The 13,817-nt window shown below is 39.3% G+C and overlaps 1 protein-coding gene across 1 annotated transcript in view; it reads left to right on the top strand.

Moving 5' to 3' along the window:
- The window catches only part of Cfap54 (cilia and flagella associated protein 54), a 372,605-nt gene that overhangs the window by 31,721 nt on the left and 327,067 nt on the right, over nucleotides 1-13,817 (top strand). Inside the window, exons 6-9 of the mRNA XM_029563104.1 lie at nucleotides 1,707-1,850; nucleotides 4,377-4,490; nucleotides 4,616-4,717; nucleotides 8,533-8,731. Of these exons, the coding sequence (XP_029418964.1) occupies nucleotides 1,707-1,850; nucleotides 4,377-4,490; nucleotides 4,616-4,717; nucleotides 8,533-8,731 (559 nt within the window). The remainder of the gene's footprint in view (nucleotides 1-1,706; nucleotides 1,851-4,376; nucleotides 4,491-4,615; nucleotides 4,718-8,532; nucleotides 8,732-13,817) is intronic.

The following is a 13,817-nucleotide window of genomic DNA, read 5'->3' as shown; positions in this document are numbered from 1 at the left end:
GATATAATTACTTAAGAGTCCATATGCATAGCTAAAGGCTACATAACAAGCAACAATGCCAGATAGGAGATACCTTCTTTTGAGTTGTTGGCCAGGGTGGCCAAAGGGACTCCCAAATAGTAACCCAGCATAGAACTGGGAAAATGAACAGCAGACCCTAATCTTATCTAAAGGAGTATTGACAACTGTTTGCAATAGAAGAGGAACAGTTGACCTTCTTAAATCAAAGACCACTAGATAGGCTGACTAGATTCACCAGAAGGGCAAGTAGTGGGGAATGGCTGGGGGTGCCGACAACACAGCAGACAGTAGTAGCGATATCATAGAGTATAAGGGCTGTAGAGGGGGGAAGGAGGCTATGGGAGGGTGCCATCTGGGAAGTGGTTGTATAGTCCAATAAGATGGTTTGGGATGTTCTGTGTGATATACACACACGCAAAACAAATTCAACAAATTTTAAAAAATGTATTTTTTAAGGAGGAAGCATGGAAATTTATGTCATGCTAAGTAGTAGAGGTGACAAACATTACCATTGAAATCTACCCGATGACTTTATAGACATACACAGAAGCCAAGGATTCAAGTGCAACTGATTATGACTAGTAATAATCAGATGCATACAGATTAGAGATGCATGTGCCAACATCTCAGTGTTAGTAGCAAAGACAATGATTCTTTCTGCAAGGAACAATATTTTCTAAAATGAAATGGAGAATTTTTTAAAGGTTAAAAAAACTCATTCAATTTTATGTCTTATAGGGCTTATACTGAGTTCAATATTGTATAACTGTATTAACTCAACTGTGAACCTAGAAACTTGCACCCAGTTGTGAAAGAGATGTACTCTTGCTCTGGAGTGTGTTACTGAATATGTTAACTCTGTAGTGAAATGCTTCTTCTAATCATGCAGCTATTAAAAATTAAAAACATAATGATTAAAAAATAATAATCAGTAGATGTGAAAAACATTACCATTGAAATCTACCTGACAACTTTATATTTATGCTCAGATGCCAAGGAGCTCAGAAAGTAACTGACTGTCACTAGTAATAATCAGATGTATAGAGATTAGAAACATATGTGCAAACATCTAATGTCAATTGCATTAAAAATTAATTTTTCTGTGTGAAACTGTGTATTTTAATAATGAAATGGAGATCTTTTTAAAAGGTTAAACCCTTATTTAATTTTATGTCTTACAGGGTTTGTACTGAGTACAATATTGTATAACTGTAATAATTCAACTGTAAACCTAAAAATTTACAGCCAATTTTGTAAAAGATGTATCTTAGCTCAGAAAATTGTTATTGAATATGTCAATGCTGTTGTCATGAAATGCTTCTTCTAAGTATGTGGTTCTTAAATAAATAATTAACTGGAAACAAAAAATGAAAGAACAACAAAATAAGGTGGAGAATGACTGAGGAAGGCACTAAGTGTTGATCTCGGGCTTTCATAGGTGTGTGCACAGGCACGCATGCATGCACACGCACACACACACACACACACGCACGGATGCAAGCACATGCATGTGGATGCACCCACCCACATTTGAACACACAAAATGCTAGTTTTCTCTTGATTAATTGTTTATTGTAGTGTTGTTATGAGTAGCCAGGGCTCACAACATAGATTTTGATGATTTTAAACAAAATCATATTGTTAACCCCAGAAGAATCAAGCCCATTGTGCTGTCTGCTTCCCAGGCCTTGGAATACCTGCTGTGGGCCAGCATGTGCATGGAATCCTCCGTCCCGCTCTTGTCGGTCAGGTACCTGACGTGGAGAGCCACTCTGTATGCTGCTGTTTGCCAGTGCCACTATGACTGCCAAGCCAGCATTCACGGAGAGGTGAGTGGATTTTTAATCTGGATGGCTTCAACATTTGAAATGCAGCCTATTAAGGCTTTTGTTTTTCAGATGTCTCAAAGAAACAGAGTAACTGAAGAATTGAAAGGAAGCAAAAACCAAAGTTTCAGGTTTTATCTAGCCTGTTCTGTTTTGAAGGTCTCTTGCTGTATTTGGTATTTCTTTCAAATCGTTTTTAAAATAAAACAATTTGTTTATTTTTATTTTATGTACATGAGTGTTTTGCTTGGTCTATGTAAGTGTACTGCAATGCCCACAGAGGTCAGAAGAGGGCGACTCCCTGGAACTGGAGTTACAGACAGTTGTTAGCTACCATGTAGGTGTTAGGAACTGAATCAGGGTCCTCTGCAAGAACAGCCAGTGCTTTATTTCTTTTAAATCTTTGTGTGTGTGCATCTCTGTGTGTGTGTGTATGTGTGTGTGTGTGTGTGTGCTCGTATGTGTAAGTGCATGTGTGTACATGCCATGGCACACGTGTGGAAGTCAGAGGATACCTTGAATGCTGATCCTTACCTTTCCCTTTGTTGAGACAGGGTGTCTTGTTTGCTGCTGTGTACTCCAGGCTAGTTAGCCCAGGGGCACCCAGGGAGTCTTCTTTCTTTGTCTCCCTTATTGACCCAGGAATGTTGGGATTACAGATGTGAGCTGCTGCCTTTGGCTCTGTGTGGGTTCTGGGGATCTGGACTCAGACCTTCACGCTTGTGCTACAAGCATTTTACCAGTGAACCATCCCTTGTGCCCACTTGACCCCCTTTCTGCTCATAGTTTCTAGCATCTTTCTTTCCTCTTTGTGATCTTGAATATAAACTACCTGTTTGGTAGTGCTTCCAGTCACTATCACTATTTGTTACATGGTTTTCTTTTTTTTTTCTTTTCTTTTTTCTTTTTTTCTCTTTTAGACTGAATATTTGAAATGTAACAAGGTGGCAGGGCTCCTAATGCCACCTACTGGTGGCTGGTACAGAATCTTGCTGTTGTTTAAAGGAGTTCCCTTTCTATAGATCTTGATACTTAGTCAGTGGATGTGGCTTTGATCAAAATTAGAAAAGGCCATTCTTTTTTTTTGGGCCAACACATCCTTGCCCCAGGATGCATGCATAGGCTGGTAAGTGGAGTGCAGGATGTGTTTTAGCACCTACTCAGCCCCTTGCTTGGAGCCTTGTGAAGGACACTGACTTCAAGCTATACATGTATCTGTTCCTATTCTGCTCCTGTTTCTGTTCAGAAATAAATGATTTGACCATTAATGATTTTTTACATTTAGTTTTTTTCTGCCTAAACTAATTCTGAAGGGCTGGGTGGTAGCAATCTCCAGAGAGAAGAACAGCTGAATTCAGACTCTTCCAGGGTATGTTTATAGCTCAGGATAATTCTAGAAACTGTCTACCATATATATATATATATATGGTTAACCAGTACAGTAGAGGCAGCACAGTTTATAATACAGCTATTGAACTTAATCAGGGAAAGGAGCATGGATAGTTTTGCCCATTTGATTCCTGTTGGGATTCCTGCTTACTGGGATATTTACACACTCATTTGTGTTAATATCCTGGTTAGCCTGGAAGTGTCTTCACTAAGAGCTATAAGTAAAATATTTCAAAGAGCTGGTGATATTAATGCTGTGAAATTTTGGAAGTCCAATGTATTGTGCTGTACCTATGACATGAACTTTTGTTAACACTTTTTATTTTATCCTTAAAATTTTTTTGGATTGATTTATTTTTATTTTATGTATAAGGGTAGTTTACTTGCATGTATGTAAGTGCAACTATGTCATGCAATGCTCATGGGGGCCAGAAGAGGGTGTTGGATTCCCTGGAACTGGAATTATGGATGGTTGTTAGTTGCTGTGTGGGTGCTGGGAACTAAATGCAGGTCCTCTGCAAGAGCAGCCAGTGCTCTTAACTGCTGAGCCATCTCTCCAGCCCCTTGTTGCTGAACTCTGAAAAAGTCTTCTGAACTCTGTCTTTATCTCTAGTGAATCATCACAGTGGTGAAATGACTAAATAAGTCCACTCTGCCTTCTTCCCTCCTCTCCTTCAGATACTTCTGAAATATTTCCTGTACAGCAGGTATCAGAGGTGAAATGATGGATAAAGCCTTTCAAAGACCCTGCAATGAAAAGAAAGGGATAAAAAAAGCTGGGATTTGAGTAGACTACCTTGGTGGGGGGCGGGGCTCGTGTGTGCCTGCAAGTGTAAGCATGCTTGTATGCAGTCCTAAAGAAATGGATGTTTTGTTTAACCCATATTTTGGTTTTTAAAATTCTGTGATTTGCAAAGTTAATGTGTCAAGAAGTTTATTAATTTTAGATCTATAGCGCTTAGTGGTGCTTCTAGAAAAAGATAGATTGGATAGGTACTGTGCTATTAGGAGTCAACAGCAGCTGGAAGTTTAATTCAGATTAAATCAAGTGTCTTAAGACATCAAACATACTGTTTTTATACATTTTTAATCACTATACCCCAGGTTTCTATGGATTAAATTTATTTTAATCGCACATAGGCATTTGCTCGGCGTGCTTTGGCTAAAATTGATGAGTTAAGGCAGCTGGAATTAATGAGTTCCTCAAACTCTCATGAAAAATCCCGAAGATATTACAGAGAGGCCACGACAAAGGTATGAAAATTTCATGAAACGAAAGAAACTTACTGCACAGCACAGTTGATTAAGTGCTCAGTATTAGTGGCTGAGGCGTGCACGCCCCGTTTCACTCCATGTTAAGATTCTTCTATTTGGAACAGATGGCAGTGATGATTTTCAAAAGAGGAGTGTATGAGTCTAGAAGAAAAAACAAAGTTTTGTTCAGACCAAAGATAAGGATTAACCTCAAGGAAGCCCAAAATGTAAGTCTCAAAGTCTTCTCTTTTTGAGACTAGTTTTGCATCACGCTTGCGTTATTCCTCTGTATCTTTTAAGCGTAGTTAGTAGTGATTAAATTCTGCCCTGGATTTTCTGCACTGATAGGCAAATACAATGTTTTTCCAACTGAGATATGGCCTGACTTCATCCCTTTCTCTTTCTCTTTCTCTCTCTCTCTCTCTCTCTCTCTCTCTCTCTGATTTGTGCCTTACAGAGCCCCAGTTTTGCAATGTTAAGGGATGAGAAATCCAAGAAGAATCTGGGAAATGTTTGCATGAAAAGGCCTTTGCAAATGAACAGGCCTCTGAGCTGCTCTGCCAGGCTTATGCCTTTGGCTGCTTGCTGTTTGCTTTGAGGGTTTCTGATTAGCTTCAGTTTTACCTTTGCAAGTGTCTGGGAACTAGACTACACCATAGCAACAAACAAGCCCCACACCTCAGAAGCCTGAAGCAATAATTTCCCACTGGAGTCAAAGGCTGGTAGAGGTATGGGGGATCCTCACTTAAGATGGCTGCTCAGGAACAAGCTGGGGAGCAGCCCTCATTTAACAGCTTTCTTCTTAAAGGGATGAGAGAGAGAGAGCTCAGAGGATCTCACAGGACCTATGATACCCAGTGTGGAAGTGGTACACTTCTCCCGTGTCATAACTAGACACATGACCCTTCTCAACTTCCGTGCCAAGCACTGTCTTGAGAAAGGGCATGACGTAGTAATGCCTGTGTGCTCCTGCCTCTCTATCCCTTGCTACCTTCTATCTTCTCCTTCTTCCCTTTAAAGGCCTTTCTGAGCTCAGTGTCCTCGAGGTCACGGCTCCCATTTCTCTGAAGCTGTCCCTGGCTGCTCTAGATGGTCATCAGCTCTCTTCTGTGAGTTTTGTGATTGGAAATCACCCAATGCCAGGGCTTCTTTCCCATATATGAAGAAAATGAAACAGAGTGTTTAAGTTACTGGCTCAAGGTCACAAGAGAACCTGTGGCCCTTGCCTAGTCCTTTCTCAGGGCTCTAATGTCTGCTCCTCTCTCCTTAGTTCTTATACTATTTAGGAATAATCCCATTTAAATACAAATATTGCTTTGGACATGGAGTCATTCCATTGCTACTTAGTGTGATTATTTTGGCTACTGAACCCGGAAGAATATTGAGCATAGAACTTTTAAATCCTACCCTATGATGATCAATGCTGCATAATTGCTGAAGGTGGTAACTTGCCAAGTTATAAGCTGTCAGATGAGCTGTTGAACAACCTACATCTGGTGTCATTAAGCAGTAGTGCTGTCATCTTTACAACAGGGCAGAGATAATTGTTTTCTTTCTCATAAACCATTTTTTGAGTGCAAATCAGATTTGGATATCCAAAGTTGTAAGGTTGTCATTGCTTAGCATATAATTAGGATTTGTAGTCATCCTGATTAGCAAAATTAAATATATTGTCAAGGGATTGTTTAAAATTCTAGATAAAATTATATTAAAATCCATGTATAGCCCAAGATGGCCTGGAGCTCACTGTGAGCCCAGGCTGCGCTTGAACCTGATCTTCCTGCCTCAGCTTGTTGAGTGCTGAGATTATAAGCCTGAACACTTTGCTCTTTGGTGACATTTTTTTTTTTTTTTTAAAGAAAACAGTTGTGATCATTTCATGGCTAGTTTTTACAGACATTAGTCTACATAGTCCTTTTGTTTTATTTTGTAAAATATCCTACTTTGCATGTATGAAATAATTATGTTCCCTAAAATAACTCCAGTATGCACTAAATCTATTTTCTAGAACATTTCTTTGTTTGTAAGTCATTTGTTAACTCATAGTATCCAATTTGACATTCAAAAGATTTTTTAAAAGAGCAACTAATTTAAAGTCCTGATGACCAACCATTTAGTAATTCATTTAGTACGTTTGTTAAACATATTTGCTATTTAAGCAAAATAAAGGTTGCATTTTAGTGGAAAAACTACAAAACAATTATATCTGTGATGTTTTAAGAAGAAAATAATGGTGATGGGTGTTAAATGAATTATCCAGAAAACCTGGAGGAGGTTGCTGGCAGTCTTGGATCTTCAGCAAATAGTAGCTGTTGTTACAGTTATTTCTTTTTCATTAATTCATTAAGCCATCATGTACTATATACCTATTGTTTTCATACAGTGGAATATAGAAAAAACTGAACTGTGGTCCTGTTGTTTTGAATGGCCTTGGAATAACGGGCCAGATGTTGCCAAAGAGGCAGAGGAAGAGCACTGGAAGGGAAGGACTGGAGCTTGAGCAGAGCTTGGAAATGAAAGTCAGCGAGGTTGGAGGAGGGGAGAGAGAAATAGAGCTTGACTGGAATAGACTTATTATGTTGAGATGAACACAGTACATCTCAGGAGGTAGCTGTCACAGAGGTGGAACAGACTCCACAGCTGGTGTCATTTAGATTTTCATTCATCCTGACATTTTAAAAGATGCTGCAACATAACCAATACTATATATATGCCGTAACTTGTGTAATATTTCATGGCTCATACTTCTTTCCTTTTTTTTTACTGGTAGACATACTGATGTGCCTCACCTTTTCAGGCATGCTTGTTTTTTCTTTTATTTTATAGATAAAAATCAAAGGTTGGTGAGATGGCTCAGCAGTTTAAGGTGATTGCCACACAAACCTGGTGACCAAGTAAAGGTGGACAGAGGGACCTTACTCTATAATGTTGTCCTTTGACCTCTACAGGAGCTGTGGCATATGCATTGCCTCCATTATGCACACTCAATAATAATAAATGAAATAAAAAATTTAACTGTAGGATTATTGAATAAAGGAATTAAATATTTTTATTTCTCTTGGCATATATTACCAATCAGTAATATCTAGCTTGCTTTCAAGGTTGTAACCAGAACTGTACCAGTTTTGCTATTAGTATTTTGATATTATTTGTTTAAATATTTTTTGTGAATTCAGTTACTTAAGATCAAAGGTGTGCACCACCACAGCCTGGCTTTATTGAGGTTTTTAATGTATCAGTTGGCCCATGGAATGAATGACATAGACACTAATAGAGAGGGAAGCTGGTGTCAGGAAAACAGAATCCAAAGCAGCTCTGTTCTTTCCTTTCTGTGTTTCTGAATTGGCCCAAGAAGACCACAAAATACAGGGATCGTGGGAAATATGGTTGGTATTTTCCAGCTGGGTGTCCATACAGGAAATGCCAACTACAGGTCCCAGCTCCCTTACTGACAATCTCAAGGTACAGAACTGGCCACTTGCTAGAAAGAGTAGAGTATACAAGTGAGCACCTGCAGGAAAAGCCTCTCTGGGCCAGCGGGAAACAGAGTGGCTGGATCTCACCCAGCCCTGCTGAGCTACCTGCTTGTTGGTGTATAGTTGATCAAGCCTTCCTTAGTGTTGACCATCACAGGCCCAGTTATTTACATAAAATAATGTCTCAGATTTCAGTTTGAGGACATTCTGCATTAGATTTCCTTCAGTGCTTATCAATGGACCCACTCCTCCACATTTTCTGGTCATATGGTCTTGAAACTAAAAAGCATTCCAGAGCAATTCTTAGGCCAACAGAGGTTGAGTATAAGCTTGCTCTCTAGGGCTGTCAGTAAGGTACCAGAAATGGAGATGCTGCTGCCTTAATAAAAGACCTTTCTGCTCTACCAGGGAAACACTCACACATAAAGTAGCAAGGTGCTTCCTCTTAAATGGCGTAAAGAGTGACAGCACAGAGATAGAATCCCCGAAAGCAGCCATCTCTCTTAGCATTGGTGAAGCAGACCTTATCCTTTGCATTTTATTGTCTTTGGTCTTCCTTACTCTAGATGTCGTGGCCTCGCACTGTCACAGAACGGCTGTTGGACGAGCTGTTTGATAGCACTGCATCCCAATTTCTGGCTGTCTTGGAATCTCTTTCTGACTCGAGCAGGCGGATCCTACAAACTGGACCTCTGGTTACCGAGGAAGTGGAGCTTCGTGATGTTGTCTTAGAACTGTTTATGGCTGGAAAAGAACTTTTAATACGTAAATAAGTGTTAATATTTAAAAATATTTTATTATTTTTTATTTTATGTGTATAAGTGTATTGCCTGTACGTTAAGTGCACCCATGTTTTGCAGTGCCCAGGGAGGTCAGCAGAGGGCACCAGATCCCCTGGAACTGGAGTTATGAACAGTTGTTAGTCACCATGTGGGTGCTGGGAATCAAACCCGGGTCCTCTGCAAGAGCAGTCAGTGCTCTTAACCACTGAGCCATCTCTCCAGCCCCAATAAATGTTAATATTTTATAGCAGACATTGCTAACAAATATTTAGGGTGGTAGTCCCTATATGAGAAACTGATTTCTGGTTTATATATTGACCATGAATTCAGTAACCTTGCTAATGCCAATTGATAATTCAAGTACTTTACTAGGAGCTTTTTTATTTAAAATATATAATTATGTTTGAATGACAATTATATTTCATTCTTTGCAATTTTTATCTTTTAATTTTCTTTTTACCTTCATTTCTTGACTTGTTGCGTGGACTGGGATCAGCAGTAAACACATAGGAAGGATGCAGTGACACAGACCTCCTTTTCTCATTTCTGATCACAGATGGAAAGCTTCCAACATTTTACTGTTAGTTTAGACAGTTACTAAAGGATTGTCATAGATCCCTTTTTTTTCTAATTCCTGATTTATTGATTTTTTTTGGTCCTCTGCAGAGATTGTGTATGTATGTGGGGGGTGTGTGTGTGTGTGTGTGTGGTGTGTGTGTGTGGTGTGTGTGTGTGTGGTGTGTGTGTGTGGGTATGTGGATGTTAGAGCACAACCTTGGATGTTGTTCCTTAGGTACCTTCTATTTGATGTTTGAGACAGTATCTTTCATTGGCCTAGAACTTCATCAAATAAGCTAGGGTAGCTGGCCAGTGAAGGGATCTGCCTGCTTCCTCTGCCTCTCATCCCACCATTACTGGGATAAGACTGCCTTGCCACTATGCCCAGCTTTTTGCATAGGTTTTAGAGATTGAACTCAGGTTCCTCATGCTTGTGAGGCAAGTGCTTTACTGACTGAGCCATCTCCCCAACTCTGTTGGCTGTGTGTGTGTGTGTGTGTGTGTGTGTGTGTGTGTGTGTGTGCGTGCATGCGTGCATGTGTGTATGCATGTGTGTAGGTGCACATGTGTGTGTTGTGTATATGTGTGTGAGACAGGTGTCTTCACTGAGCCTGGAACTCACTGATTCAGCTAGATTGGCTGGCCAATGAACCGTAGGGATCGTCCCCTCTGTGCCTCCTTAGAGCTGGGCTTGCAGGTGCACACTGTCATGTCTGGCTTTTTATGTGGGGGCTGAGGATCTGAACTCAGGTTCTCATGTGTGCATGGCAAGCTCCTGACTGATTTAGCTCCTCAATCCCTGCTGTGTATTTTATCCTGGATAATTCTTGAATTTTATCAAAAATCTTTTCTGGATTAATTGAGATTGAATTGATCAAATGACTTTCTCTTTTATTTCTAATATGGTAAATTACATTAATTTCCCTTAATTGTTAATAACTCTGTTTTTGTAATAGGCTTGATTTGGAGGTGAGGATTAGACTTTTGATATGTTGCTTGGTTTGTTTGCTATTTAATATTTCTGTTGCTTCGCTCATGAGAGGATTTTCCTGTCTTGCAATGTGTTCCTAGGTTTTCACTCTCAGGATTGTGCTGGTCTCACGAAGTGAGCTGAGAACTTGGTCTTTTCTTTATTGTCTGGAAGGGTTTGTGTCAGTCTGGTGATGCTTTTTTCTTTTCCTCTTTTCTTCCTTTGTTTTGTTTTGAGATAGGTGGCTGGATCTCACTACATAGTTCAAACTGGCCTTGAACTTACGGTAATACACCTGTATTAGCCTCTCGAGTGCTCGGATTGCAAATGCAAGTGACTAGGACCAGCTCTGATGTTGCTTTTTCTTAAATGTATGGTTGAATTTACTGGTGAAGTCCTCTTTTCCTTGAAAGAAGGGTTTTCACTATGGATGGGTTCAGTTTCTTCCATAGGTATAAAATTATTTAAGCTTTCTATTCATTCTTTTTTCCTAACTCCCCTACCAGTTATGTAAATGATACTTTCCTTGAAAATTTCTAGCTTATCTAGTATTTGTAATCTTTAAAATTATTTGTAATTGGTTGTTATGTCTTCTTAATGTCCCTACTTTTGTGCTGATGTCACGTTTCCATTCTTGGTCAGTTTGCCTACTCTTTTTTTAATTTAAAATTTAAATATGATGTTTTATTAATTCCTTGAGAATTTCATAAAATGTATTTTGATCACACTCACTCCCCACTCCTTCCCTTAACCACTCCCATATCCACTCCCACCTCCCCAACCTTCCAACCTCGTGTCATTTTCTTTTTGCTATTGAGACTAATCTGTGCTGTCCATGTACCCCTGCTTTCTATTTCCTCCATTTCACCATGGGGCCAGTGCCTTTATTAATCCTTGTCTATTTTCCTTGTTAGTTTCTATTCTTTGTTAAACCTATGTTTTGCTCTAAGCAAATATTATTTTCCAAAATGATATTTCCCAGTTTATATTCCACAAACATGTTATTGAGGGCTGCAAGGCCCCCAATTCACAATGACACTTGACATTACTGCATTTTCCTTCTGTCCATTCTGAGTTCTGTTCGTTTTGAAGGCCGTGAGCTCATTCATCACACAAGGCACCACAATGTGGTAGAGAGATGTCACATTACGGTGATGCCTGAACAAAGACAGCCTGACCCCTTGGCACAGGTTAAAACCAAGAGGGAGCCTGATTTGTTTGGAAAGCTTGTTCCTCCAGATTTCTCTCTGAACTGTCCTCCTGAACAAAGGACCTGCTTTGTCTGTAGTGAACAGTACATCCAGCATGATATGGGAAATAACATGAGGAACTTGTCTTATTGGAAGAGATTCCCTTTCTGACTCCTGCTGACCCAGAACAGCACACATAACCGCACACAGATGTTATCCATTGAATCCCACCTGTTGTTTGTAACATAAATGGGACAATTTATTGCTTCCAACTCTATTCACTGCTTTTGCTGTCGATATTTTCACAACATACACAGTCACATACATAATTCCAGAGATGGGCAAGGAAATAGTCATGAGAAATTAAAACTATATGTCTACCTTACCAGAGGAGCCCGGGGCCTACTAAGATTATTTACATTGCAAACAAGATGAGATAGTGTTAGATGATCTCAAAACATAAGATTAACTTTGGCTACAAGGTGAGGTGAGATTCCCATTTGTAGCAGAAGACAGTCCCAGAAGAGTCATTCCCACAGTATTTCTCGGATGACTAATGAAGTGGAGAACCATGTTTTGCATTTCTTCTGCCATGTGGATATATTACTTTGTGACATATCTGTTCATATATCTGCCCCTTTGTCTGTTGGCCCATTGACTTTCTTCTTACTACTTTGTAAGAATTTGCCACGCATTCTGATATAATCCTTTTTGAATATGTTTTGAAAATACTTGCTTCTACTTGGTGGCTTGTCTTTTCATTCTCTCTTTCTCCCTTTTTCTTTTTCTTTTTTTTTTTTTTTTTTTTTTTTTTTGAGACGGTCTCACTATGTACCTATGAGTGACCTAGAACTCATTATGTAGACCAGGTTGACCTTGAACTCTTGGCCCTTTTCATTCTTTTTGTGAGCCTGGGAACTGTGCCCATTTCCCCCCACTCTTTCCTTAGTTTCTGGTAGTGTCTGAAAGCTAATATTTAATAAATACATCTTTGCATAGATGGCATTCAAAGTTCTCTCCTGTGTGTGTGTGTGTGTGTGTATTCGTGTGTATGTGTATACGTGTATGTATGTGTATGTGGAAACCAGAGGTAGACCAGATATCTTCCTCAGTGACTCTCCTTGTTTTTTTTGAGACAGCAGCTCTCACTGAACATGGAGCTCACTGATTTAGCTAGACAAATTGGCCAGGATGTTGTAGGGATCTTCCAGTCTTTGCTTTTCCAGCTCTGGGATTTGGGGAGCATGCTGCCATGTCCTGCTTTTTACATGGATGCTGGAGATATGAACTCAGGTCCTTATACATGTGTGGCAAGCATTTTACCAACTGAACCATCTTCCCAACTCTTCAGTTTCTTTATGCTATTTGTTGAGAACATAAATTCTTAATTTGAATGTAGCCCTGTTTGATAATACACTCTTTATAGTTAATCCTATTTTTGTGTCATGTTTAAGAAATCTTTGCCTTGTTGGGGGCTGGAGAGATGGCTCAGTGGTTAAGAGCACTGGCTGCTCTTGTAGAGGACCTGGGTTTTATTCTCAACACCTATATGGTGGCTAATTCCCTCCAGTTCCAGGGAATTTGATGCTCTTTTCTGACCTCTGTAGACATTGTACGGCATGGGTGCATTTACACACATGCAGGTAATATGCTCATACACATAAAAAATAATAAAATAACAAAAAATATTTTAAGAAGGGAAATCTTTGCTCCTTCAATGCCCTACATAGCATATTTTCTTCTAATAGTCCCATTTTGTGTCTTACCTCTTGCATAAGGTCTACATTTCAGCCATTTTTGAAAACAGCTTTCTTTCCCTATTGACTGCAATATCCCTATTATAAATTAGTGGCTTGTTACATGTATCCTCTGTTTTCTCACTCAGCCACATTGTCCAGTGAAGTGTCCAGTTTGTTGTGTGTAGTGCTCATCCACTCATTATTGCTGAATAGTGTTTCATGGTATGGATGCTCTGCAGTTTGCTTAACCATTTACTTGTGGAAAGACATTTTGATTGTTTCCAGTTTGTGGCTATTAGGAAGAAAACTGCTGTGAACTTTCGAATCTGGATTTTAATGTAAAAATAATGTATCACTTCTCTGGTGTAAATACTCAAGAACAACTGCTGTTTCCTATGATAAGTATGTATTTAGTTTTGTCAGAAATTGTTGTAACCATTTCCAGGTTGATTGTGTCATTTTACATTTCCACCTGCCACATGTGAATGATCCAAATTTTTAGTATCCCTGAGAGTGTTTGTTAGTGTCATTATTTTAAAATTTTAGTTATTTTATAGGTGAATAGCGGTGTCTACTTGAGTCTTTAATTTGCATTTTCTTAATGGCTAAAGG

Source organism: Nannospalax galili, unplaced genomic scaffold, assembly GCF_000622305.1.
Source record: "Nannospalax galili isolate Female #2095 unplaced genomic scaffold, S.galili_v1.0 scaffold734, whole genome shotgun sequence".
NCBI lineage: Eukaryota > Metazoa > Chordata > Mammalia > Rodentia > Spalacidae > Nannospalax > Nannospalax galili.
This window is presented reverse-complemented; position numbering and strand designations above follow the sequence as displayed.